Source organism: Cydia strobilella, chromosome 4 (genome assembly GCF_947568885.1).
Source record: "Cydia strobilella chromosome 4, ilCydStro3.1, whole genome shotgun sequence".
NCBI lineage: Eukaryota > Metazoa > Arthropoda > Insecta > Lepidoptera > Tortricidae > Cydia > Cydia strobilella.
Genome location: NC_086044.1, coordinates 12,340,515 through 12,366,997, shown reverse-complemented (window position 1 = coordinate 12,366,997; position 26,483 = coordinate 12,340,515). Strand labels below are relative to the sequence as shown.

The 26,483-nt window shown below is 37.1% G+C and overlaps 1 protein-coding gene across 4 annotated transcripts in view; it reads right to left on the bottom strand.

Moving 5' to 3' along the window:
- The window catches only part of LOC134741042 (tensin-1), a 173,567-nt gene that overhangs the window by 93,741 nt on the left and 53,343 nt on the right, over positions 1 to 26,483 (bottom strand). For 3 of the 4 annotated variants that reach the window (XM_063673781.1, XM_063673784.1, XM_063673783.1), the window contains exons 2-3: positions 21,075 to 21,183; positions 19,431 to 19,468 (exon numbers count right to left, since the gene is read on the bottom strand). In XM_063673781.1, the coding sequence (XP_063529851.1) occupies positions 19,431 to 19,468; positions 21,075 to 21,183 (147 nt within the window). Of the gene's footprint in view, positions 1 to 11,852; positions 12,094 to 12,617; positions 12,754 to 19,430; positions 19,469 to 21,074; positions 21,184 to 26,483 lie in introns of those variants that run through there. The other variant, XM_063673785.1, reaches the window with a different exon arrangement.

Here is a 26,483-nt window from a genome sequence, read left to right as displayed (position 1 = left end):
AGAAATCGATTATCGTGCTTTTATAATCCATGTCCCTGGCGTCGAAGTCGTGATGTGAACGAGCAAAAAATACGCTTGTTGTTAAGTGATTAGTGTTTAGCTTTATCAATACAAACGTCCAGTCTGAAAGAACTTATTCAAATTAAAGCATTACATGCGGTTATTGAATAATAAAAATGAATAATTACGATAGTTGTTGACCAGCAGGGATTTCCCGACTTTTTACCTACGTTTGTTAGGTACATATTGGACATGGGTAATTGCTTTTGCAGCAAAAAGCAAAGACATGAGAAAATGCTAGTCATCAGTCTCTTTACGCCCCCCACTACACCAAAGTTAGTAAAGAAGATGGTTTTCATGTTTTTTTTACCTCCAATATTATTTAAGTAAAGGTTACAGTTAATTTTGAATAATTGAAATAAATAAATTAAATAATAATAATAATGAATAATAATTGATCTAAACTAAAGTTATTGTTTTCCCCTAATTTTCATTTTCTTATTGCCTGCACACAACTGTATGTATTTATCTATATTAGTATGTATATCGTCGCCTAGCACCCATGATACAAGCTTTGCTTAGTTCGGGGCTAGGTTGATCTGTGTAAGATGTCCCATAACATTTATTTATTTAGAAGGGATGTGATCTCGTAATGCTAGAATAAAATCAACTTTGTATAGGTGTCGGTCAAAATTCCAGCGAAATTTACGAGACCTGTGTTTGCCGCGATAATGAGCTACAAGGACCGCTGTAATCTTACACAAAACTCGCCGGAAAATTAACCACTGCCGACGCGAATATAACTACATACCTAATTAAATGTGCTCGAAATTTGCAATTCGAGCATTATTAAACAACGAATCTGGCTGAATAAGACAAGATGTGGGGTGACACATAATAGCAGCCAACTTTCTACTTACATATACAGGGTGGAATTTCGTAATGGGTCAGTGAGGGCGGCTACCAGATTCCGTGCCGCTACGCGAAAACGGTTTTAGAAGATCTTCCCTCGATTACAAATTAATGAAGAGTGGCGTTTACAGATTTTGGAAAACCATACAGGGTGCAAGAAAAAGGTCATTTTTGACAAACTTTTTTTTGATGCCAATCGATCCCATTCCTATCCAGGATCAAAAGCTGGTATGAGACCAAAAAAAATAAACGGCTAGAAAAGTCACAAATCGAGGAAAACTTCTCCCCTTACAATTTGTATGAAAATGAAAACTTGCTCACATGCTATTTTTTATGCCAATCGATTCCATTCCTACCCAGTATCAATAGTTTCATAGGGGTCAACTTACGGTTATGTACTAAAAAGCCACAAATTAAAGAAAACTTTTTCCATACATTTACTATGGAGAAACCGTGAAATTTTATTCACATTTTTCTATCTCTCCAGTCAGTTATGTTACGTTTAAGGACCATAATACTGTATGAAGACATTACTGTAGGACTCATGGGCGAGATAGAAAAATGTGAATTAAATTTCACTTTTTCTCCATAGTAAATGTATGGAAAAAGTTTTCTTTAATTTGTGGCTTTTTAGTGCATTACCTTAAGTTGACCCGTAGAAAACTATTAATACTGGATATGAATAGAAACGATTGGCATAAAAAATTGCATGTGAAAAACTTAAGTTTTCATTTTCATACAAATTGTATGGGAAAAGTTTTCCTCGATTTGTGGCTTTTCTAGCCGTTTATTTTTTTTGGTTCCATACAAGCTTTTGATCCTAAATAGTAGTGGGATCGATTGGCATCAAAAAAAAGTTTGTCAAAAATGACCTTTTTCTCGCAACCTGTTTGTTTTACCTAAAATCTGTAAACGCCAATCTTCATTACTTTGAAATCGAGGGAAGGTCTTTTCAGACTGTTTTCGCGTAGCAGCACGGGATCTGGTAGCTGCCCTCACTGACCCATTAAGAAATTCCACCCTGTATAGTATATCATCACCTTCTTATTGTTGATAGTTACCTGGTCCATACAGGTATTTAGGCTCTAATTTGATCTAATAGATGGGGAAGCTTTAGAGTAAATAATGTTTACTCTAAAGCTTCTGTTCTGAGCTTAGCTTTTATTGCGAGCAATTTTTTTTTCTTAGAGCCATATTTCCATCGGGACAGATTTTAAGATGCTAATTCCTATTGCTAAATAGGTACATATTCTTTTTTCGTGATTTACTCAATCAAATCGTAAGTAGGTTCAGCCGTTTAGCCGTAAAGTGACATCAAGTAGACCAGAGAGCTGGCGGCTTTCTCTCGCAGCGCATAAGTATTGCCATTCAGCGAGGGAATGCTGCCAGCATCTTTGGCACAATGCCGCGGGGGCCTTATTTAGATGTTTTTTAATTAAGAGTAGTTTTGTTTTTTAATTTTTATTATTTATAAGTTGTTATTCTTAGTTACTTTTAGTTTTACTTTTAAATAATACAATAAAAGTTACAAAATAGTTGAAACCTTTGCTTAGTTAACTGTGCATCTAGATCACATTGCAATTTCATTATCACTTAAGAGAAAATAAAAAGTAGACATATATATGTTGTTACTTTTGCATTCGCAATATTTCTAAAAATAACATTTCTACATCCACGTAATCATGCAAATAAACTAACACAATCGACGAATGCCACAGACGTAAAGAATGCCGGCGAACATAAATATAAGTAGCTGCAGCGCTCCTTCCCATCTTTAGGTACAGATTTACTTACTAACGCTGTATCTATACATTTGTTTATAATATAACTCGCTCATGATTTTAAAATGTATAAAGGCTCTCTCGTCTTCGCCGCTCTTTTCAGATCGATTGACCCTGTGCCTCGCCAAATTCCTCAACAAGCGAAACGACCTTGCATTGTTACCGTTCCTGACTCTCGGTTTGGATGAATAAGTAAAATGTTTATTAATTCAATGAAAGATCGGGCAGATATTGTTTGTTATTGTCCATAAACATAAACATTTACGTAAATATAAAAGAGCTTAACAATAAATAGAATACTGCTGAATGATGCCGATTATGAATGATAACTGAAATGGACCGATCCATTATCTTAAAATAATTTGAAAAACATTTTATTCAAGCTAATTAAATTTACTGCTTACACATGGCTAATTCCCAAGAGAATCCACTGAAGCCTTGACTGATAGTATTTAAAAACAATCCATATATCCATAGTATAGGACCAACCCCAAATCGCAAAAAAAAGTTGGCTGTTTAATACGTTTTGGCTGGTCCATTTTCTATGGGAGGGTAAATTTTTTTCGCGATTTCGTGGTTGGTCCCATAGTAAATGTTGCTCAGTAAACTCAGTATAATCCCAAAACCTCCCTGGCAACGGGAATGCACTTATTTTTTAGCCATCCTGTATAATAATATATAGGTATGTATATTTTTTATATATAGACTATTTCTTTCTGTAGTATGCAATAAAGCATATTATTATTATTATTTGTATTTCGGTTATAAACTCTCGGGTTTTCAAGCCCGGTCATTTATAAGGCGTGCCGGAATATAGATTCAACACGTAGAGGCCGTTTGGAGAACTTTGATGTCATTTAGAACCGGTTTCACCAGGCATTGGGAGCTGTTATAGAAGAATGAGAAGAGTCCAGGTCTATGGCACAGAATAACTAATAGTATTACCGTTCTATGGTTTAAATTTGGGTGGAAATTAAGATTGGGCTATTACTAAGAGTTCCGGAAACCTGACCGACCATTCTATACACTGGTATATATCGAGGCAGGCGGTGACTCGCCACTCGTTAGATGGGCATCTGATGCGCCATCGTAAAGACCGCCAGGCGCAACAGCGGCGTGAGCGGCTCAGGGGTGTCGAGACGAGAGGAGTGCTGCGCTTTCTCCAAAGTTACTCGCGGCGTTATGCCCTTTAACATTTCCACTCCTGGAGCATATTGCTCTGACAACTCTCCTCTGGACGGCCAATTAAGGCAAGCCAAAGCTGAGAGTCCTGTGGGTCTCCGTGGGTTTCCACTCTGACCGACGAAGACACGCCGGAGACGGAGACCCTGACCGACTCTGGAGCACTCGGGTCCGTGGTGTCGTTACTCCCCAACAGCTCGCCACAAGCTGCCTTAGCTTTTTATTATAATTATTATAGGTAATAACTGTTTAAATTTTAAATGTCGTATACTCAGTGGTTTATGGTGATTTGTGTATAAAAGACCTACGAGGAAAGTTATACCGAAGTAAGTACAACCTACTTTTTGGAAGAAAAATGTAAATTTTAATAAAACATGAAATGCAACAAAAATCATCATTTATTGGTAATAAAATGAAATCTGAAGCAACAGATGTCTATTACACTCGTGAAAATAAATAATAATGATCTACGAATACCTGATCACATGGAAGATTTTTTTTAACCCGAAGATTTAAAAAAACACGTCAACAAAAAATTGTGTGAAATAGGAAACGAAAACAACAAATTAAGAGGAAAAAATTTTTTTTCCTCAGGGGGCATTTTATGCCATAATTTTCCGCGTAACGGTCTATGGCGTAACAATAAGGCTACAGCGTCTACGAAAATACAATTAAATATCATCTATTACTTAAAAAAACAAAATTCAATGACTAAATAATGAGATACCTAATATGACTATTTGAAACATGTTAAACCACACACCCCACAAATAAATAAAAAAATCATGTTAACCTATTTTGACGACAACTTGGCAAAGTATTAAATGTAATACAACCCCTTTGACATGTACTTTTCTGAAGTTCTTGGCAATGTATCAAATATGATACATAACAGTTTCATGTGAAGATTCTGTATATTAAATGTTTTTAAATACGACCGCTATGTAAATATTTATGCACTAAGAGGTATTAAATGCATCAAAATGCAGATCTTGCGAAAATATACAGGGTGTCCCTAGCCATTGGACAAAGCCGAAATGTACATATGCATTAGGGTATTTAGAACCACTATACAAAGTATCATAACAACAAATTAACAGATTACGATTTTTTTACTTTGGAGCAGCCCATATGTGTTAGTAGCTCCTGAGGTCATACATAGTATGAAACCTTCTTCGACCTTTTTGATTATCTTTTTTATTTATGACACTAATAAGATTTTGACTATTGTCAAATGTCGAAATGTTCGAAAAAATTGACAAAAGCACTGCCAATGTTTAATACAGTATGTTTCTTTTTGATGTCGGTTATTGGAAATAACTTTTGTTAGAAAATATATTCTTTTTATTTTTTGTTCTTATTAAAAAAATAGTAACGTTAGAGCATTCCTGAGAAGTAACCCTAAGTGGGATTTCAGGGTTTGTCCAATGGCTAAGGTCACCCTGTATACGAATCTAATAAATAAGTGAAAAACACAGTATGAAACGACATCTGTTGTTTCTGCGGCGCCATGTTTGTAATATTAGGATTTTAAATTTTGTGACATTTTCAACCAAAAGGTACCACGTTGTCGCTTGTCAATAAGGTTGATTTTCAATTGAAGCTATATGGAAATAGCGCCTTATTGACATCCGACAATAAGTACCCTTTTGATTGAGAATGGCACAAATAACCAACAACCATATCTAAATTGGTCTAAGAATGATTTATTCATCTGTTTAATCATAGACACAAGAACATAAAAGTTAAAGACAAACTAAACATACTCTACATCTCCCTTTTCAATATTAAGTAAAATAATAAAATATAAAAATAATTAAAAAGTGCACACATAATCGTTGAAATGCCTAGGAGGTCTTACATCTCTGTTAGATCTTCTAAGAGGCATTGGAGGAGCAGGTACCTCAGTAGCACTCGTCGACTCCATCTCAGGCTCAGGAGTTGCAGCAGGACTCAAGTCAGTAGCAGGTGACTGCTAAACAGCGATCTGAGAACTAAGCCGACTGTACATGCGGTTGGACAGGCTCTCTACTTTTGTCCACTTTGATGAACCACGAGTTCCTAGTTCTTAAGTTACCATAACAGTATTTTATTGTTACAGATCGTGGATTGTTGGTGATTTTGTAAACCGCACCTGGTTTCCAAATACTAATATTTTCATTTTCTTTATATACTATCTTTTGCCCTTCTTCTAAAATGCCACTTCTAGGTTTTGTGTGTTGATCAATGATCAACCATACCAAACTATAACTCGTACAATACTCATACCCTTACCCATCCCACACCATACCCGCACTCATACCTATACCATATTCATATCCTTACCATACTCATAGCCATACGATACTCATACTATACACATTTTATAACTATACACATCTTCATACTCACATCGTACATCGTAGACTTTGACCTACTATTTACAGGAACTGCAAAAGTAACTTTGTAGTAGCATATATTTATATGGGATTACAAAGTAACTTATGCATTTCTCAAATCTTTAAAACGTGACTGATCTTGCAATATTTTTAGGTTTTTATGGCTTGAGAAGTTAAAACTACTTACTATGATTAAAATTTACAGCTTCTGGGTCTGCTAGAAGTACCTTAGAATTATGATGATTGGTGAGTGAGTGAGTGTGTCAGTGACCAAAGTAAGCAACTTTGACGTGCAATAATTCTTATACTACAAGTTTAAATGGAATGTTCTTGGGGATATATCTAAGCCATATTATGCCATATGTGTCACTAAATTCAGGGTTCTAGCTTTAGCCAACACAAAATTACAGGACGTTGTAAATGGCCTGAGCGGCTTTGAGAAAAGGATTGTACGGCCGTGCCTCTTTGTTTTAGCTCGACTTGGCGCTTTATACGCGCCACAGATTATCGCTCCGTCTGTGACGAGCTTAATAGTAAGTTTTTCCGTAAATAAAAATACGATAGGCCATTTTGCTAGTTCTTAATCGATTAAAATTATTTTTAAACTACAAAAACAATTTTTTTTAACAGGTACTATACATACATACAACGTAATAGGTAGCTTAATCAATTACAGTCCGTTAACTCTTAGAACGACATTCGTTTTTCGGGTAAAATCGGACGTAATCGCGTAATAGAAAGTTACAGTTTATTACTGATTTAGTTGCAATCCAACACCCAAAGAGTGCAGTCGTCTTTTCAGCCTTAAAATATATAGAGTAGTTAATACCACCATAACTAGTAGGTAAACAATATATTTAATTTCATATTTTTTGGCAACTAAATGGGGACTCGTCTCAAAAAGGTTATTTCTGTAAATGGTCAATCACGGGAAATCATATATAATGTAAACAAATATTTTTCAAAAGAAGCGGAAACTTTTAAATACTTGTAAATATTTTAATGAAATTCAAGACCGGGTGATAGAAGCAACAGGAATTTCAAAACATACATTAAGAAAAATATTAAGCGAAGCCGACCAAAAACCTCCATCCATGCCCTTTGAAACGCCAAAGAAAAAGAGACCGAGAAAGGACTTTGTGTTAAATCTGGATAGTTTTGATTACGATGTAATCAGGAGGATGGTATATGATTTGCATAATAGATTCAAAGAACTCCCGAATTTGAAAAAAATGCAGTTGAAGCTAATAGAAGCTATTAATTTCAAGGGTTCTACAGTCACGCTACGAAAAATGGGATTTCAGTACTGTAAAACAAGGGATAATCGAAAAACTTTGATGGAAAAGCATGATGTGCGACTGAAAAGGACCAAATATTTAGATAAAAATAAAATAAGCAGGAATGAAGGAAGGGATATAGTGTATATGGACGAGTCGTATATACACACGTCGCACGTTGGTAGCAAAGGTTGGTCAGACTAGCAACGCAGGAATTAAAAAACCAATTTCCAAAGGACAACATCTCATAATAGCTCACGCCGGCAGTGAAAATGGTTTTATACCTGGTGCGTTGCTTGTGTATAAATCTACAGACACAACAGGCGATTATCACAAAGAGATGAATAGCGAGAACTATGAAAAATGGCTTAAAAATCAGATTATTCCAAATTTGCCGACGAATTCAGTGTTAGAATTGTTGATAATGCCCCATATCACAACAAATACACCGAAAAACCCGGAAACAAGACATGATAGATTGGTTGACAACACATGATATTCCAGTAGACCCCAGCTTAACAAAACCACGAATTTACGATATAAAAAAAAATATATAAAAAAATAAACGTTTATTCCAAATCTTACTTGCAACTAAATACATATGTTCTTCTGCCAAACCACACAGTGGTTTGTTGGCAGACGAGGCTCCTTTGCAACACAAACACGAACATATACAATATTCCATAGATAAAATACTGGCTGAACATGGTCATTCTGTTTTGCCTTTACCCGCGTACCACCCAGACTTTAATCCTATTGAGAATATATGGGCCCAATTAAAACAATACGTAGCTCAACGTAATGTTGACATGACTGACAAGCGTAAAGAATCTACTGCAAGAGAAGGTCAATATGATTAGTCCAGAAGATTGGAAAAAAGTTTGTCAACACGCAATTAAATGTGAAGAAGACTTCCGTATATATGAAAATAAAATAGACGATTATAGTGACCGATTTATAATTAATACAAATGACTCTGATGTTGAATAGGTAGTTTTAAAACTTACAATAATATCAAAATTTTCCAATTTTATAATTTTACTATAAAATATGAACTGAAATATGTGACTGGTTTTATCAACTATATAATTTCCGCCATAAGTAGTAAATGACGGTGTGACGTTCTGTTTTAAAATTTCGTTTTCGAATTTCAAATTCTGAATCTATTTTATATTTAGATTATGACAAAAAGCCTAATCGCAATATAGTCATCAACCGAATATTAAGCATAATGTTATTAAATTAGGGCTTATTTTCCATTTAGACAATAGGTATCCTTAACTTTTTGCGGTAAGTTTAAAATTTTTTGTGAGTAAGAAAGCAGAACAGCAGTATCACCTTCGCGTGTTACCGCCGATACCCGATGTATCTTTCTAAAATCCGAAGGTCGTTCTCAGAGTTAACGGACTTGTATTTATTATTTCGAGATGGAATGGAACATTATTCAAAACGTAAAACTTGAATGACATTATAATATGTCGGTTAGAAAACATATATTTATTTATTTCAAATGAAATTTTCTCAAACATACGTATATTATAGTATAATATATACGGATATTATCATTACATTCATTGTAATAGACCGCAAAATACCGTGTTGCGCTCGCTAATGCGCGTCGCAACCAAATCAGCGCTCTGCAGTTATTTATTCTTTGGCCACAATAACTCCGATATTATAGCACTTTGCTTGTGCATAAGCGAACATAGTGCAAGGAAGGTACGGAGCGACGAGCGACACAGCCTCCTCGTCTCAAAGCTGGCACACGACTGCCGGCCACGCCATTTTCAGGCTGCATACGCATGAAATGTGGAAAAACGTTCGATTTCTTAAGAAAATATTTTTTGATTAACAAAAGCTATGTTGCATTTGTAGAACCTTTTAAAACATTTTTGTTAGTTTAAAAATAATTTTAATCGATTAAGCCGTTTAGTAGTTATAAGCAATGTTAGCCGCAAAACGGCCTGTCGTGTTATTTTTTTTTCGGTGAAACTACAAATTTCAGGAAAAAAGTCAAATGTTACAATTGTTGTGCATAGAGTGAAGATGCATATATATTTTTTTCATAATTTTTTGTTGACTCATTTAGAAGTTATAAGCTCTAAAAAGTAACAGTTTTTGGCCAAAAACTGCGCGAAGCGTCTTATCTTACTATGAAACTTATGTGCATTATTTTTACTACAATAAAGGAGGGTAACTCGACATCTTTGTAGCAGAATTATTTTGTTAGGTAATAAAGTGGCCTTCTAGATTTTTTAAATGATCCATGTATCAAGGGTGTTACAATGCCAAGATAAGGGTTAACGTCCAGGGATAGAATTAACTAGGTAGATAGCTGTAAAGTAGAGCTTGTAGCGTCAGCATGCCTTCGCGTCGCCCGGACCGGTCGACACCGTACTTAAATCTCCGGCAAAAAGCAACGTACTTACCCGGAAACTAGGTGACATTTAAGATATCGACCACCTACCGGAACAGATCACCCACAACCTGCAATTTGCAATTTGCATCTCACTGATGAACTTGTCAAATGAGGCGCGAAAGACCCGGCTTAGCAATAAGTGCATCTTAGAACGTGCAATTTTAGACGAGAAACGAATATTACTTATACATGTACCAAGTTACCTGTTTTTTGGTAACTTCGGAAGACAATATTTAAGGTTCGTAATGAAAATAATTATGTTATTGTATTGGCTATTTTATTTAGTGTTGTAGAAAAACTAAACAGAACCTAGTGAGACTAGTGAGCTGTAATTTAATCAAATATTTATCTTAGTGAGAAATATTCACCTAAGTTTTAATTCGAAAATAAGTACTTACCTATGTATCTATACGATTTATATCTAGTTAGCTAATTAATAACTTAAGTAGTAGATGTCAGAGCTATAAGGGCGACGGAGCGAGCACATTCCATGCTACAGACTTGAATCACTGTTGCCATTTTTGGATCCGTTCCGTCCCCACACGCATCTTTGGAGCGAATTGCGGTATCTTTAGTAGCTCTTCTATGTTTCATCCAATATTACTAGATGCGGTTTGGATTTTATATATTTAGTAAGTGTGATAAAGTTCCACTATCTACTTATTAAATTATAATTAAACTGAAAAGATCCTTGTATAAAATATAGAAATATTACATTTAATGTCTTGTAGCTAAGTACTAAGTATAGTCTGTATAGTATAGGTACTACATACATACATACATAAATATATGGCACAAATATAGCAATGGTTGTGTGAAATGAAATATATGGTACTTACAGTGAAACTAATAATTATCTAGCAAACAACTCATATAGGTACCTTAGTTTCAACTACGATGCGCAATTCTAAGAATGTAACACAAGAGAACATCCACCCTGCCGGTGTCAAGTGTCACCTGACCCGCGTATTTCAAAGTCAAATCGTGGTCTTGCCATTTTATTTGTTCGTCGGGCAAACTGCTTAGTGTATTGAACTGTGAGCATGTGCGGTCGAGGCGAGCGGGTCCGCGGTATCGTACCGGTACGCATACGCACACGCTGAGCCCGCGCTCGCGGCCCTTCTATATCATTGTCTAGAAATCTTTGACCCGCGCCGTAAGGGCACGCACAATCAATGCTGACATTGTTTCGATACATTTACTGTGTTCGTAAAAGTACGGAATTTAATAGATGTCAAGGAGGTCATCTGACACAATATTTCACACTTGAGGTGCTTGGTTTACTTGTATAGTAGAATTAAGTATAGAGTTAGACCAAGATAAGTCTGCAACGATTTTGATAACACACGCAGTGCAAGTGTTATTTTATACGTCATAATTTCATAGAAGTTTGGCGTTTAAAATAACACTTGCACTGCGTGTGCTATCAAAATCGTTGCTGACTTTTCTTGGTTTAACTCTATGACTTTTTTATTTTCTTCATAAACAACTGAACATTGCTTTTGGCAAGTGGCAAATTTATTTATTTATGTAAAAATTTAAAAGGCCTTTTAAGATACCACAGACCTAACAAGGTAGGTCAGGTAGGTAATGAAGAAGCAAATTATGATCTTATCTTCAACGTGCCTAACATAGATTATAGATTTCAATGTGCTTTTGATTAGTAGTTAAAACAGAAGTGGACGACCGCCCCAAAACCGCCTTTTCATACAAACGTGGTCCATATTTTCCTCTCTGGATATTAACATAATTGAACATATTTTGACACAATTTGATGTACCTACATCGACAATAATAGCTATGCCCCTTCGTTTGTTAACTTCCAGAGAGGAAAACGAGGACTACGTTTGTATGGAGAAGCGGTCGTCCCCTTTCCTCTTAAATAATGTAATGTATCATTTACCCGCAGATCCGACGATCCTCCCGAGGATGTAGAGGTGCTGCTACTACTGCCGAGTCGCCCGTTATGGTACATTTTCAACTGACTAAAGTCCGAAGAAAGGCAAGTTTGGTTCCTGGATTAAACGCCTGCTCAAGAGTCTGTATTTACCTGCAACATTCACATCACGAGCTCAGCTATGCTGAGTTTACGTAAAGCTTTCTTCACTTAACAATCATTAGCAGGTGGATTGCGCACATTGTCTCTGCTAACCATTTTAACCGGGCTTGTAATGCAATGGTGTTATAAACGAAACCTACAATAAGCACTTCTCTTTATTGTCCCAACGATCTGTTAACTAACCGAGGAGATTTAACACCTGTTAGCGTCTACGTGACCTGAAGGAGCTGTTTTATCGATCACTAAACACACGAGAAATAGTGGCCCCGACTTATCGCTTACTATCGACTTTGGCACCAGTAAATAATCGTGCCTCAATTTTGATGATAAGGGAATATCGCTGTCACCTTGAAAACTGTCTTTTGATAAACGACTAATTTGAATAAATATCATGATTGCTTGGTTTCGTATTAAACTGGATAACTTGACAAACAAAACAAAACTAAAGGATCATTACAAATTCCGTTTTAATTTAATTTAATAATAGGTAGAGTTAACATCGATTGTACTTTTTGGCGGTTAGGTACCTATCTACATAGTTAACTAAGCAAATGATTATTACATAAACTTGTGTTTATTATTCAAATATACGCATTTATCTCAACTTACTCAGTTTTAAGGTCAAAATAAGTGTTCCTTCATAATCGTAAGCGAAATTTGCCACTAATTGGTAAACACCACAGGACCACGACCGCGCGCTAGTTAAATGTATTTATAGAAAGGCGTAGCTTTCTTGGCTTTAAAAGGCGTTTTATGTGAAATTGGTGATCGACATAGTTGGATCGGTATCGCGAAAGCGTTTTCGCGTGCGCGTGGGCCGGTCGGCGCGCGCGGCGGCACTGCCCGGCGTGGCGCCGGCATCGCTCGGCGCTAACGGCGCGGGACCCGCCGCGTGCGTTGCACCTGATCCTGCCCGCCGCGCCGCCTCCAGCTCTCAAGATTCCCAGGAAGCTGTGCAACGATCTTCGATCACATAACACGTGCCCACTCGTCATCCTACGTCTCAGATGCGTTGAACTCTAATAATCCACGCTCAGTGCGATGCTTACATGTCATGACCTCATGACGAATTAGGAAGTAGGTAGGAACTTGGTATAACTCATTATTAAATGGTTCGCTGCCAACATTTAAAAACTGTAACAGTTTTTTATTCATTTGTAACCTCATAATTATTATCTCCGTGTGGGTATTTAATTGGGGACCAGCATATTCGTCTTAGCTACGTAAAAGTACTTAGGTAGGTAAATCCAACTACAAAGGCCTTTCGGTTTTCTACATTATGCAAACTCGTGAAACATATTATGCAAGATTAAGCCAATATAAATATATATAGCAAGAATGTGTGAATATTCTCGATAAACAATGTCGGCCAGCATCCCGGCATCTTCATTTGCATTGCGCCCGCGCCGCCGGGTTTCACTCACGACAACTTCCTACTCCGTGAAAGCCTTTTCTGTCTCTACGAGTCAAGTATTCAAGTGAACATTCCACAAATTATTGTGTTCCTCTCTACTTAACCATATTTAAACACTAATTAATCGTAAGTGTATGGTAAAGTGTCAAGCAAATTAGGGTAACAGCCTTTTAAAAAAACCGGCCAAGTGCGAGTCGGACTCGCGCACGAAGGGTTCCGTTCCATTACGGAAAAAAAAACAGCAACGTTTGTTGTATGGGAGCCCCATTTAAATATTTATATTATTATTCTGTTTTTAGTATTTGTTGTTATAGCGGCAGAAATACATCATCTGTGAAAATTTCAACTGTCTAGCTATCACGTTTCATGAGATACAGCCTGGTGACAGACAGACGGACAGACGGACGGACAGACGGACAGACGGACAGCGGAGTCTTAGTAATAGGGTCCCGTTTTTACCCTTTGGGTACGGAACCCTAAAAACATCATTATCAATTGATAGAGGTCAGCGAGAGACTGCTATATAATTGGACAAGCAATCTTTAAATTTGCCAAACATGATACTGAACATTATCAACAGTTTTTTTATACACTGCTATTCGGGCCACAAAACGGACAGAATAAAAACTTCATGCATCAAAATCGGCGCAGTCACATTGACGCTACGATGGAACATACAACACACGACACAAACATGGTAAAAATGAAGCTTAAATCCCTTATTGGAAAATTGCGAACGCACTAAGTAGGTACTTGTGTGGACTCCTAATGGCATCAAGGCAGGGTATTAACATTGTTAACATAAGAAGCCCCGAGAGAAGGGAAAAGTATTGACATGCTATTTGTGTGTTGTGTGCACAATTGTTTTAGCAAGTAGAATACGTCATTCATTGAGTCGCGTATAACGGCACAGCGCGGGCTTTTTACTCGAGCTCATTGACCATTGCCTCTTGTATAAAATATAAATTGCATTCTGTTACATTTTATTAAGCGTATCGTATGAGAGTTATATTTTTTATTCTTCGAATATTTAACTTAATCGTTGATTACCTGCTGTATTTTAAAACAATTTGATTACCCGAGTCTTCAACCCACAAATCCAATTTGATCGAATTAAAATGTATCTCGCAAAACATCGGTGTTCCGGACATTGCACGGCGCGTGTGCGAATGGAATCCAAGCGAAAAAAGAACAAAACACCTACTTATACCCCGAATATTGGGTATAGCTGATCGTGCCTGATAAGACGCGGGTTGGCAGCTCGTTTGGCACCTAAAATAACGCGTGATATATCGCCATCATTAGTCTTCGATTTGTGCGGCATACTCAATCTCGCTCTTCGCTTAATAATGTTAAGCTGTGCATTTAACTTTTATTACATAGGTACAGTAACGAGCAGACCTATAGTTAAACATCAGAACAGTAGCCCAACTGTTTCCTGGCAGTACAGAATAATTTATATACCCGAGATTATAAATGTAGAGTTTGTAGAAAATTACAATTAAAAATATGTCTCACAATTTATATAGTACCTATATTGTTAATATAATTACATTAGTCCTACATTTGTAGTGTTACTGTAACGCTGTTAAAACAATTCATTATTTTTTAACAAGCAGATACCTACCAAGAAAAACCGGCCAAGTGCGAGTCGGACTCGCGCACAAAGGGTTCCGTACCATTACGCAAAAAACGGCAAAAAAATTAAGTTTGTTGTATGGGAGCCCCACTTAAATATTTACTTTATTCTGTTTTTAGTATTTGTTGTTATAGCGGCAACAGAAATACATCATCTGTGAAGATTTCAATTGTCTAGCTATCACGGTTCATGAGATACAGTCTGCTGGTGACAGACGGATAGACAGATGGACAGCGGAGTCTTAGTATTTAATAGGGTGCCGTTTTTACCTTTGGGTATACGGAACCCTAAAAATGGTTAAGAGTAACGCACAGATTGCAGAGGTTGCGGGTTCAAGTCCTGCCGGAAGCATAACTTTTTCCATTTTTTCCTTTAGGTAATATAAAATTAATTATTTGGACGAACCTAATAAAAATTAGCAAACCTAAGTGTAACCTAAAATGTTCATCAAAGTTTTATTATCTCTTTGTCTTAGTTATGTGGTGTAACTTTTGCAGCGAAAAAAGTTAGTAGTCAAAGCGAAACTCGCGAGTTTTATTAGCGATGCAGATTCACGAAAACGCAAGTCTAGCTAGCTATCTAGTTGGTCAAACCAAATTGTCAGTAAATCAGAACAAAAAAAATACGATATCCGTTTCTTTGGGTTTCTTGGGTGCTAGTACTAGTGTAAGACAAAGATAGTATGATTCTCTCTGTCTATGTTTGAAATTAGACAGTCCTTTGACAAACTATAGTTACGCTATACATATTTACATTATATCTACCGAAAATCAGGTAACTATTAAGTTAAACCTTAAGTACAACTATGGCCCAGATTTTAACGTTGATTCTTAACGAGCATTTGTTACTAAATTAACTAAATACTAAATTCATATCGACGGACAGGGCGATAAATGTCGCTGCCTTTTGGTCCCGCACAGTCTGAAAGTCTGAAACCATCGACACGAGAAGACGAACGAGCATTTATGATTTGTACTCGTTACATTTATTTTGGAGCTTAGATGCACTTATGCTCTTTCTATATTATATACTCAACATAATTTGAAAAATACTTATACGCCACTAATACGCGTAGAGCAAGGGCACTACCTACCTTTTCTCGAAGCGGTTGGTCGTTTTTTTTGAACCCTCAGTTTGGATTATATCAGATAAACAAAATTCTCGGTATATGATGTAATTAGTGGCCTTGTTAATTTTTTTCTATTACATAGCTCGTATACTTTAGATTTTATTCATATAAAAAAAAACAATTTCGTCACTTACTCACTCACTGATCATCAAAACCTGTAGGGTATTTCCTGAAATCCTAGGAAACTGAAATTTGGTATGTAAGATAGTCTAAGTACACAAACAACAGAAAAATTCAAAAACTTAAAATTTTGAGCCCCTAAGGGGGTGAAAAGGGGGGTGAAATTTTGCATGGGGAATTAATAACCGCTGAACCGATTTAGTTGACATTTGGTATGTAGATAGTTTTTGTAATGGAGAAGAATATAGAATAGTTTTCAACCCCAAAATCACCCCGTAAGGGGGTGGAAAAGAGCGTTAGGGGGAAAAGGGGGTTGATGTTTGTATGGGGAATCAGTAAAAAGCAGATTGTGTAAAAGATGCCTCCAGATACGTATTTCAGGATTTTTAATAGTAAAATACCCCCTATACCCTTTAAATTAGGGGATGGAAGATTGTCATAAGCAACATACAAAAAAAAGTGTAATCCCACCAAAAACATTTTCATGTAAAATGTTGCCAAGACGAAACCATAAAGCTCGCACTGTCAAAAAGTTATCAGATCTCCTTGAGAGAGCCAAGTTTCTAACTCTACAAGCCCTTACTTCACAAACTCTACACCTTAGTCAAATTATTTGGCTTGGCCGTTTCGTTACTACAAGAACAATTGTATAATAAAAAATAATGAATAGTGAATCAATTATTCACCTTACGTCCATGTGGCGGTAGCGAAACGGCCAAGCCACATATTTTGACCAAGGTGTAGTTTGTGAAGTACTGGGCTTGCAGAGTTAGAAGCTTGGCTCTACAAGAGATCTAATAACTTTTTGACAGTGCGTGCCTTTATGGTTTCATCTTGGCAACATTTTACATGAAAATGTTTTTGGAAGGATACATATTACTGGAATTTGAGTTTGGGTTTGGACCATAGTTGTAATGGACCTGATTTTATACAGTATCTATTTTGTATTTTTTTTTTCTGCGTTGGTGCGGAAACGGAATCAAGATTCGTGAATAAGTAGGTAAATATAAATTGTTCAAGCGAGATTTGTCTGAAGCGCGAATGTACTTTAAGAGCCATAACTTTTTGACTTCTTTTACAGTTAATAAGAACAACAAACTGCTTTGATTGTAGTATTCCGCCGATAATTATGAAAAACATTTATTTTAATAACTTGGTGTTGTTGTATAGTTTCAAGTTTGGTAATGATTTAACCTAGATAGTAGTCCTTTACCAATACGACCATCTTAGGCGGTTATCACACTGGATGCGAATAATATCGCACGTCACTCCGATATGCCAGCGGGATGTCGTTATAATTATAATACGCACATAGCGTTGTCTCGCTCAAACATAGAAGCGACGTGCGACAACCGCCTTAGTTATCGGCTACATGTATGTACTTCTAATTACATACAATAGATATCTTTATAAACATAATTAGTAAAATAGTAATATTTTACTTGAGCATGTGCCAAAACAATATATATTAACTGTTATTTTAATAATCAATAATATCGACAATTTCTAATCTTTAATTAAATGTATTCAATATAACTTACTCGTACCACATATATTATGTAGGTAGGCACGTTTAATAACTATAAGCTATATGCATGTCACGATTAGAGATAAATCTCAGTTAATATTAGTTGTCCACGAGATATTGGAATGGGTTACTCCTACTGCCAGCTCTGCCAGCAACGTAGGTACCACCCAACAGGCATCCCACCCATTCTATCTTGATTTCTATTGGTCTCAGTGGATCTCACTCATTGCTTCAGTCCAATTGTTCACAGTATGAACAAATTGACTAGGAAGATCATTGTACAATCCTTTTAGGATCCAATTTAATGAAGTCGGTCTAGTAAATTTGCGCTAGCGAGCACACAATGGAAGCGTAACCGCTGGCCGGCCGATTGTCATCAAATGTTCTCTGGCTAAACATGGACAGCAGAACCGGAATATTATCTGTTTCGTGAATAAATTTAAATAAAGACCATATAAACGACCGCGAAATGGCTTGTGTGACCGCTTCACAGATAAATACGTGACGGACATCGTTGCTGATAGTAAAGACGTTTATATTATGGAAGTAGTCGCTAATGATGTTTGAAGTATTAGAATAGACCGGTACATGAACATTGCCACGGCCGTAACCCAAATAACATGATTTTTGAAATAACCAAATATACCCATCTACTTCCTTGGGCACATAACATAACGGTGAACGTTAATTATGGTATATAGGTACAACAACGTAGGTATGTATACTCTTGCACAGCCACTTTGTGCCACACAAAAAATAATAATTTCGCTCATTTTTCTACTGACAAGCTGGGTGTGTTTGAGTATACCTACCTATTATTGTATACCTATCTATTATTATTTTGACGTAATTTTACAACGTTTTAACCGGTGTCACTTTAGCGGTGTTACTTAAGATAAGTATTGATTGTAAATGTTATCTAAGCGTTGTAAAACGTATATATTTCGTAAAATTTAAGTCAGTTTTATGCTTCCGGAAAGATTAAAAGAATTATCTATATGTAAAGCAAACTTCCGGACGCCGCGGCTGAAATATGCTATGTGTAGGTATGCTTACGCCATCTAGTGGCATTATCAGATAAAAAATAGCGCTTTAAGCGCGCATGCGTGCTATGCATCCGTGCGACTAGCTATATTACTCACCGTACTGGTAGAGGGCAGCACTGGCCAAATCGTTGTAATACTTGTAATTCTTAGGCCTACTTGCAGCATCCAACTAACCCGGGGTTAAGCGGTTAAACCGTTAACCCAGTGTCAAATTGTACTGGTAACCATTAACTTCTGGTTTAACCGGTTAACCCCGGGTTAGTGGAATGGTGCAAGTGGGCCTTAGAGGACCTAATCCAAATTACTTACTTATTCCAAATATTCCAACTTGGAATGTAAAGGTACTGTTTGGATTCAGACTGCACAGCATTACAGCTGCAGTATTACAGCGCGACATTACTGCCGGCTGCATTGCTGCCCCAAATGTCGTTTGCTGCAAATTGACATTTGCCGCTGCAATGCTGCTACAGTGATGGTGGTGCAGCCTGAATCCGAACGTCACCAAAACAGCAAAAAAATTAAGCGTTAGGTATATTCTAAACTTACCTTATTTTCGCAGGACGTGTGGCACACATATTTGCAAACTGAAACAAAAACATTAATGTACTTAAATATGACAACGACGTTACCTCATTAATAAGCGCTTTCGTTGCTACGATTCCTACTGCTAATTCCACCTGTACAATTTCTTTGTCCAATGTTATTGCGTCTCACTCTCTCATTAAGCGAAATGAAAGACAAACAATAGTTATTTGTGCAACAAGAGAGGAAAGTTGGTTTTTCTTGCGAGTGTTTATGTTTATGTAAAATAACTTTGCTCTCATAATTTTTCACCTCAGTAGTGAGAACATATTAAAGGTTAAAATGTATTTCGAATTACACAGAATAAACAGAAAAAAAATATATTATAATATGTACGATACGATAAGATAGGATACGATACGAGACGAGACCGTACCGTACCATTAAAAAAAAGTAATAAAAGTATGAAGTTCATGGCCTTCACTAAATTAAAAAGCTACATTGTTTCACTCCCTGGAGTGAGGAAAGTCGCACTTTCCTCACTCCAGGGAGTGACGATAGTAGGCTTGTTCGAGCTGCTGAGGTAAAAAATACATTGTTTAAATTGTGTAATGTACGGAACCCTTGGAACGCGAGTCCGACTCGCACTTGGCCGGTTTTTTTCCTTTGTATATTATGATATTTATTTCGTTTATAAGAACATTACTTAAATAAGCGTATATGTTTTCGAATGTTTACCTTACCTAAACCAGTAAACAGGTAAACAACTATACCTCCGAAGAGTCCGAAGCTATGTTTTGGAATTCCTCTGGTAGTCTAACCCGTTCGTATAAAAATACCGCAAATCGATGTACAGGTTAGCCGTTTGGCACACACATACTAGAGGTCAAAACAAAATTTTTGACCCACAGTTCCTAAAAAAATTTCGCTGGGGGGGTGGTAAAACATTTTTTTTTGTATGGAAAAAAAACCAAAACCTATCGAGTGTGGTATCATACGAAAGGGCTTTTTGAGGCGATTCTAAAAATATATCACATCATTACATGTCGGGCATTTTTTTTAAATTACAACAAAAAGAATTTTCGAAACATACCAAGTTTGGGCTCCTCCAGACACGATATGGCTGATTTTTTTTGTACAATATACCACAAATGATACGTGATATCCTCATGTTGTATAGAACATAAAGCGCAGCGACGCACTCCCTCTTGATATTTACCGCACATTTCACAGCATGTTGATTTCTAAGGATCTACGAGCAATTGAATTTGAAACGTGACATTTAATTTAAACATTCGTCTTGGCTTCTAGTAATTTTGTCGTCAATGACCTTTGAATGTCAGACTGGCAACGCAAGTTTGTAACAAGTTTACATCCGAACTCCGGCGAGAGTGCTTACATAAATCTCCTTTGAACCTTATAATGAACTCACTAAACGATATTAAATTGGTATCAAGATCATAATCATCCCCATTTAAGTGAATAAGTAATATTGGAGAGGAATACTTGGCTGTCGGTATCTGTATAATTAACGATCTCCAGTAACGGTAGAGTATAATAAAAACTTTCATTTTCCGTAAATCACTTAACAAGAACGAAGGTGTGAGAGCTTGAAACCTTAAACCTCTGATTCCTCTATAAGACAAAATACACAGAAAAATTTCGTACCTCGACAGCAGGAGCCTTGCCCGGTGACGGGCTGGTGGCACCAGTGGCAGGGCTGCGGCTTGCGGAACGATTTACTGCGGAATGCGTGCGCCTGCGCCACGCCCTCCTTCTGAAACAATATAACATAATCTTTTATTATTTATGTTGCAATACAGTTCTATTTATGGTCTCCCCTTGTCTAGTGGCAATTGTAAACTACAAAACTGTTTTATAAAATTTTAACTTGGAAAATAACTAACAGAAAGTTGCGCTTAAAAACACATTGAACATAAGCTAAGAAATAAATTCATGAATTTCAGACGGTTTTAAAGTTTTACTTATTGATTTATCTGAACCTTTTGATAGGCACCTTGGATACGTATGCCACCTAAAATTGCATGTATTTTTTTATAGTTATTTGTTATACAAGGGTGCAAAGTTGTATTTTACCCGCGAGTGTGCAATTGAAACACGAGCAAGCGAAAGGAGTCTATAGTTGAACCACGAGCGAAGCGAGTGGTTCTAAAATAGAATCCTGAGCGTAACGAGTGTTTTAACACACGAGAAGTAAAATACATTTGCACCCGTGTGTAACACAAAACTTTTCCCCTCACTATAGCGAGGAAAGTGCAACATCCACAGGCGTTAGATCATCTTCATCAACTAGAATCACTCATTTTTTTACGATATTATAACAAAAAACTCTGGAAATTCTGTACTTTTACGTAAGAAGTTTTTAAGTAAAATTTTTGTTGACAATGTTGACATTTCTGACGTATGAAATGTCAATGATGCGTTTTGAAATTGCATCGACTCAACTTGTGCGTTCAGAATTATGATCAACATCATTATAAAAGAACAAAGGTTTTTATGGAAGGTTTATGACTTAAAATAATTAAATAAAGCTAAATTTGGTATTTTTTATTAAATACTCAAACCATTTATTTAATGATAATTAATATCGAACAAACCATTATTATGAGCGTTTTTCGTTTTGTTATCTGTCAAAAGCTACTTAAACACGCTCCGTCCAAGGTCAAATTACTTTCCCCACTAGTGGATAAAATGCGTTTTTCCCCGCTTGTTTTAAAGGATAAAAGACGGCTTTCCGAGCTAGTGAGGGTAAATAGTTATTTGTTATACAAGGGTGCAAAGTTGTATTTTAACCGCGAGTGTGGAATTGAAACACGAGCAAGCGAAAGGATTCTATAGTTGAACCATGAGCGAAGCGAGTGGTCCTAAAATAGAATCCTGAGCGTAGCGAGTGTTACACACGAGAAGTAAAATACATTTGCACCCGTGTGTAACACAAAACTTTTCCCCTCACTATAGCGAGGAAAGTGCAACATCCACAGGCGTTAGATCATCTTCATCACTGGAATCACTAATTTTTTTACGATATTATAACAGAAAACACTAGAAATTCTGATTTTTACGTGAGCCGGTGAGAAGAACAGTAAAAATTTTGTTGACAATGTTGACATTTCTGTTCTGACGTATGAAATGTCAACGATGCGTTTTGAAATTGCATCGACTTGTGCGTTCAGAATTATATTTAACATCATTATAAAAAATCTAACGTTTCTTATGGAATTTTAAGGTTTATGACATAAAATTATTAAATAAAGCTAAATTTGGTATTTTTTATTAGATTCTCAAACCATTTATTTAATGATATTAAATATCGAACGAACCATTATCATGAGCGTTTTACGTTTTGTTATCTGTCAAGCTACTTAAACACGCTCCATCCAAGGTCAAATTACTTTCCCCACTAGTGGATAAAATGCGTTTTTCCCCGCTTGTTTTAAAGGATAAAAGACGGCAAAATTATTAGGGCAAAATTATTATACTATTATTAGGGGAAAATTATGTTCCTAATTAGTTCAAACAACCTCGATCATACACATGTAAATAAGACCCGAAGATCTGAAACCAAGAATACAATTGATCTAAACATATAGAGTTCCCACTTAATTCAACAATGTTAAATTCCTCTTCATGTTACAGTAGAACCTCGATAACTCGAACCTCGTTAACACGAAATAAAATGCCATTCCTTTCCTTACAAAGCCCAAAACCTCCATAACTCGAAATGTTTAACCTCATTAACATGAAGTAATCAACGATTCCCTTCACGGTTATCCAGTACAATTTTTACCTCTATAACTCGAAAAATGAAATTTGACCTCTATAACTCGAAATAATAGACGAATTGTTTTATCACCTCTATATCTTGAAGTTATTTACTAAAAACCCTCTGTAACTCGACAAAAGCAATAAAACTGCACTTTGCGTGTTTGTACCTTTTAATAGGGATTTATGTACCTCTCTAATAAGAATTTTTCATGCGTTTTACCTCTGTAACTCGAAGCCGCTTTAAGACAAACAAAAACCTTTAGGAACCTCCCTAAGTCTATGACCTCTTTTTGGCGTGTCCCTTGAGATTCGTGCTGTCGAGGTTCCACTATATTTTAAAGACAGCAAACAGACCCTAGAAGCGCGTGTAGCAGGTACAGGTACTGGGGACGCGACGCTGGCCACCCAGTCCCGATCTGTTATTCGACTATTCCTAATTCTTATTACAATAAGGTAAAGTCCAGTGTCGGTCAGTTTAGTGTGTTGCTGTTTGTACCTGGCCGCAGCGAGCCCCACTGACAATGCACGCGGCGCGGCGGTGGGAGGCGATCCATTCAACGACGCGCTCAGCAATTACCAAACTACTTTTTCTTATTTTCGTTTAGCCGCATAATGGTTCAATGTACTTACATGAATTACTATTGTGTGTCACATAAAGTTTATTCATTATTGTATGTATTTGTCCTGGAAAACGTTATATCTTGTTGAAAAAGTTAATACGCAGGTACAATAATAATAACGTGTATAATATTGTAATAATTATTGTTATTATTATATTATATCTCAATATTATGAGCCATACAGCATTGTATAAGTTATAATATAATAAATAACGACAAAACGTATAAATACTTTCTCGTTTATGCATTGTAGGTAAGGCGAATGTTCCCGGTACTGATTTTGTATGGTGAGAACCGGGAATTCCCGGTTCCGGTACTGTATTTGTATAGAAAACCAGTACCGGAAGCACTCCCTTGTAGGTATGTTTCGATGCAGCCTGTTTATCTGTCAAATTATCTATGCTTATAATATACATTCAGTTAGACTATTGTCGTGTGAATCGTGTCAATAAAATAAGTAAATACATTTCACTCAGTCAAGCTCCGAAGCCCTGCAATAGTCGAGCAATTTGCATTCAATAACTAACCACTCACAGCTTGATCTTATCTCTTTAAAGCTCTAACATGTTTTACACTCGTTTGCAAATTGTAACTGACAGCCACAAATCAGATCTCGTTACGTCCGCTCTTGTTTGTAGCGAGCGGAGGAAATGGGCTATTTCAGCCGGTCTTATGCTATAAAAGGCATGTACTTATTACGGGATAAATGGCGGGGACTTTATGAGCACCTGTACATTTTGCGGAAGAGTCTGCCCGGTGACGTCACGGGTTTCTGCGCTGGCGCCGACGCCACATTTGCTGCGCACATGATCGACTGTCGCTGGGATACGAAATAAATCACTCCTCTGTTCTTATACTTTTTATCTACACACAATGCTCAACCACCCGTCTGAGTGCTTTGAAATTAAGAACAACGATGATTCAATTATTTAAGTGCCAAGTGATTCAAATACGTTTAAGTATGTACATTTTTATTTTGGTCTCTAACCCTTTCGAACCATAAACAAAAATGTATCTGAACAGGTTTCCTCCAACTTACAAAAAAAGCTTTAGAATGCATAACAGCCGAATAATAAAGGCGTGCGTGCGCGGTCTCGTCTCACACACGTGGCGTAGTTTTTTGCACCTGCTCCTGCCAGCGATGCAGCCGCCGGGAGACGCGCGACCGCGAGCGTAGCACAGTGGCTACACAAGCTCACTCTAACAAAGGAGCACACCCGCTCCATTAACTAACCAAATCAAATTACATTGAACAGCTGGTTCTATAGCCAATTCAAACAATAGGGAATCCAACTGTCCGACAAATAGATGTCTCCATTCTAAACGAAGCGGTCCCACTTTTGATTTTAAACTCCAGTTATTCCTCTATTGCGGCTAATTCGACTCCTTCCTAGAATTACTTGGCCTCTGAATTCACAGCTACTATATGTAATCTAAGGTCAAACCTTTACTGGTCCACTTCAGAATATGTGGTCGGTAAGCGTAGTGAATAAGGGCTTTGCAGGCCTGCACGCGTCAATCGGCTCATACATAAAGCGATGCAATCAATAACAATGCCCTCCAATGTCGGGCGACTATAAAATGTGCATGAATGGAAGTAGGTGGTGTATCGAAATGTACGTGCACAATGATACTTTAGTAGTTTACAAGGCGCCGGTTCTCTGAATCCAATTCATTGTTGAATAATTCGACAAAATTCCGACAATAAATCGCAAAGGGTCGGGACTCGGGAGTGGCAACACCGCCCCTCCACGGGGTGCAAGCGCGGACGTCAGAGGAGCCATGTGGAACACAAACACACTTATTCCAAGTTTTGTTATTATAATGTAACTAACATTCCATGTGAAGAAACATATTACTAGTTCCAAAGGACAAACTAAGGTTTAGATAGAATATAATAGAATAGAATATTTATTGCTCTCATGTTGGTGTACAGGTCTTACTCTAGGTACAATAGTTCCATTACAACATGTTACCCTAAAAGGGTATTGCAATTAGATTACCCTGTCTTTGAGTTTTTTCTTTATAGAATATGATTTTTGCCCCTAAAAAAGTGTCTCTATTGAGTTAAGCGGTGAGTTAATTCTTCCGAACGATCTCTCCAAGTGCCCTTACGCCACGAACAAAGAAAAAATCAAAGTAAAGAATAACTGAGCATAAAGCCGAAGCTCGAAGCTCACGTGAGCGGCTACTGTCGTCATAAGGAGAGTTTGATTTTTGTTTATCATGCCCAATAATTTGGCGATCGAACTGTTTCGTGATTGAGGCACACACAACCACGTACGAGCTGCGGTATTCAGTCGGGCTTACCGGGAACACTTAGCGAAGTTTGCAGAAGGAGTAGGACGTTGCTCTGAGTCTTGGTGTATTTCTGCGAACGGAGCAGTAAAGCAAAACCACTTGACTATACTTTGCTCATTTTCATTTGTATTTCAAACGTCGCTTTGACCAATAGGCATAGATAACAGATCTTTTTTTATAGAGGGGAAAATGCATTTCGCATACCACCCAGGCGCGGGGACGGGCCTGGGATGGTTATGTGGGACTCCCGTATAGGCTCATGGGACCCACTAAAACCCCTCTTGGCCGCCTCAAGGCTATAAGGCGAGGCCACAGGAGCACTGGAGCACTCTTCCGCAGCCTCGCCAGCCATAGATAACAGACCTGCAAA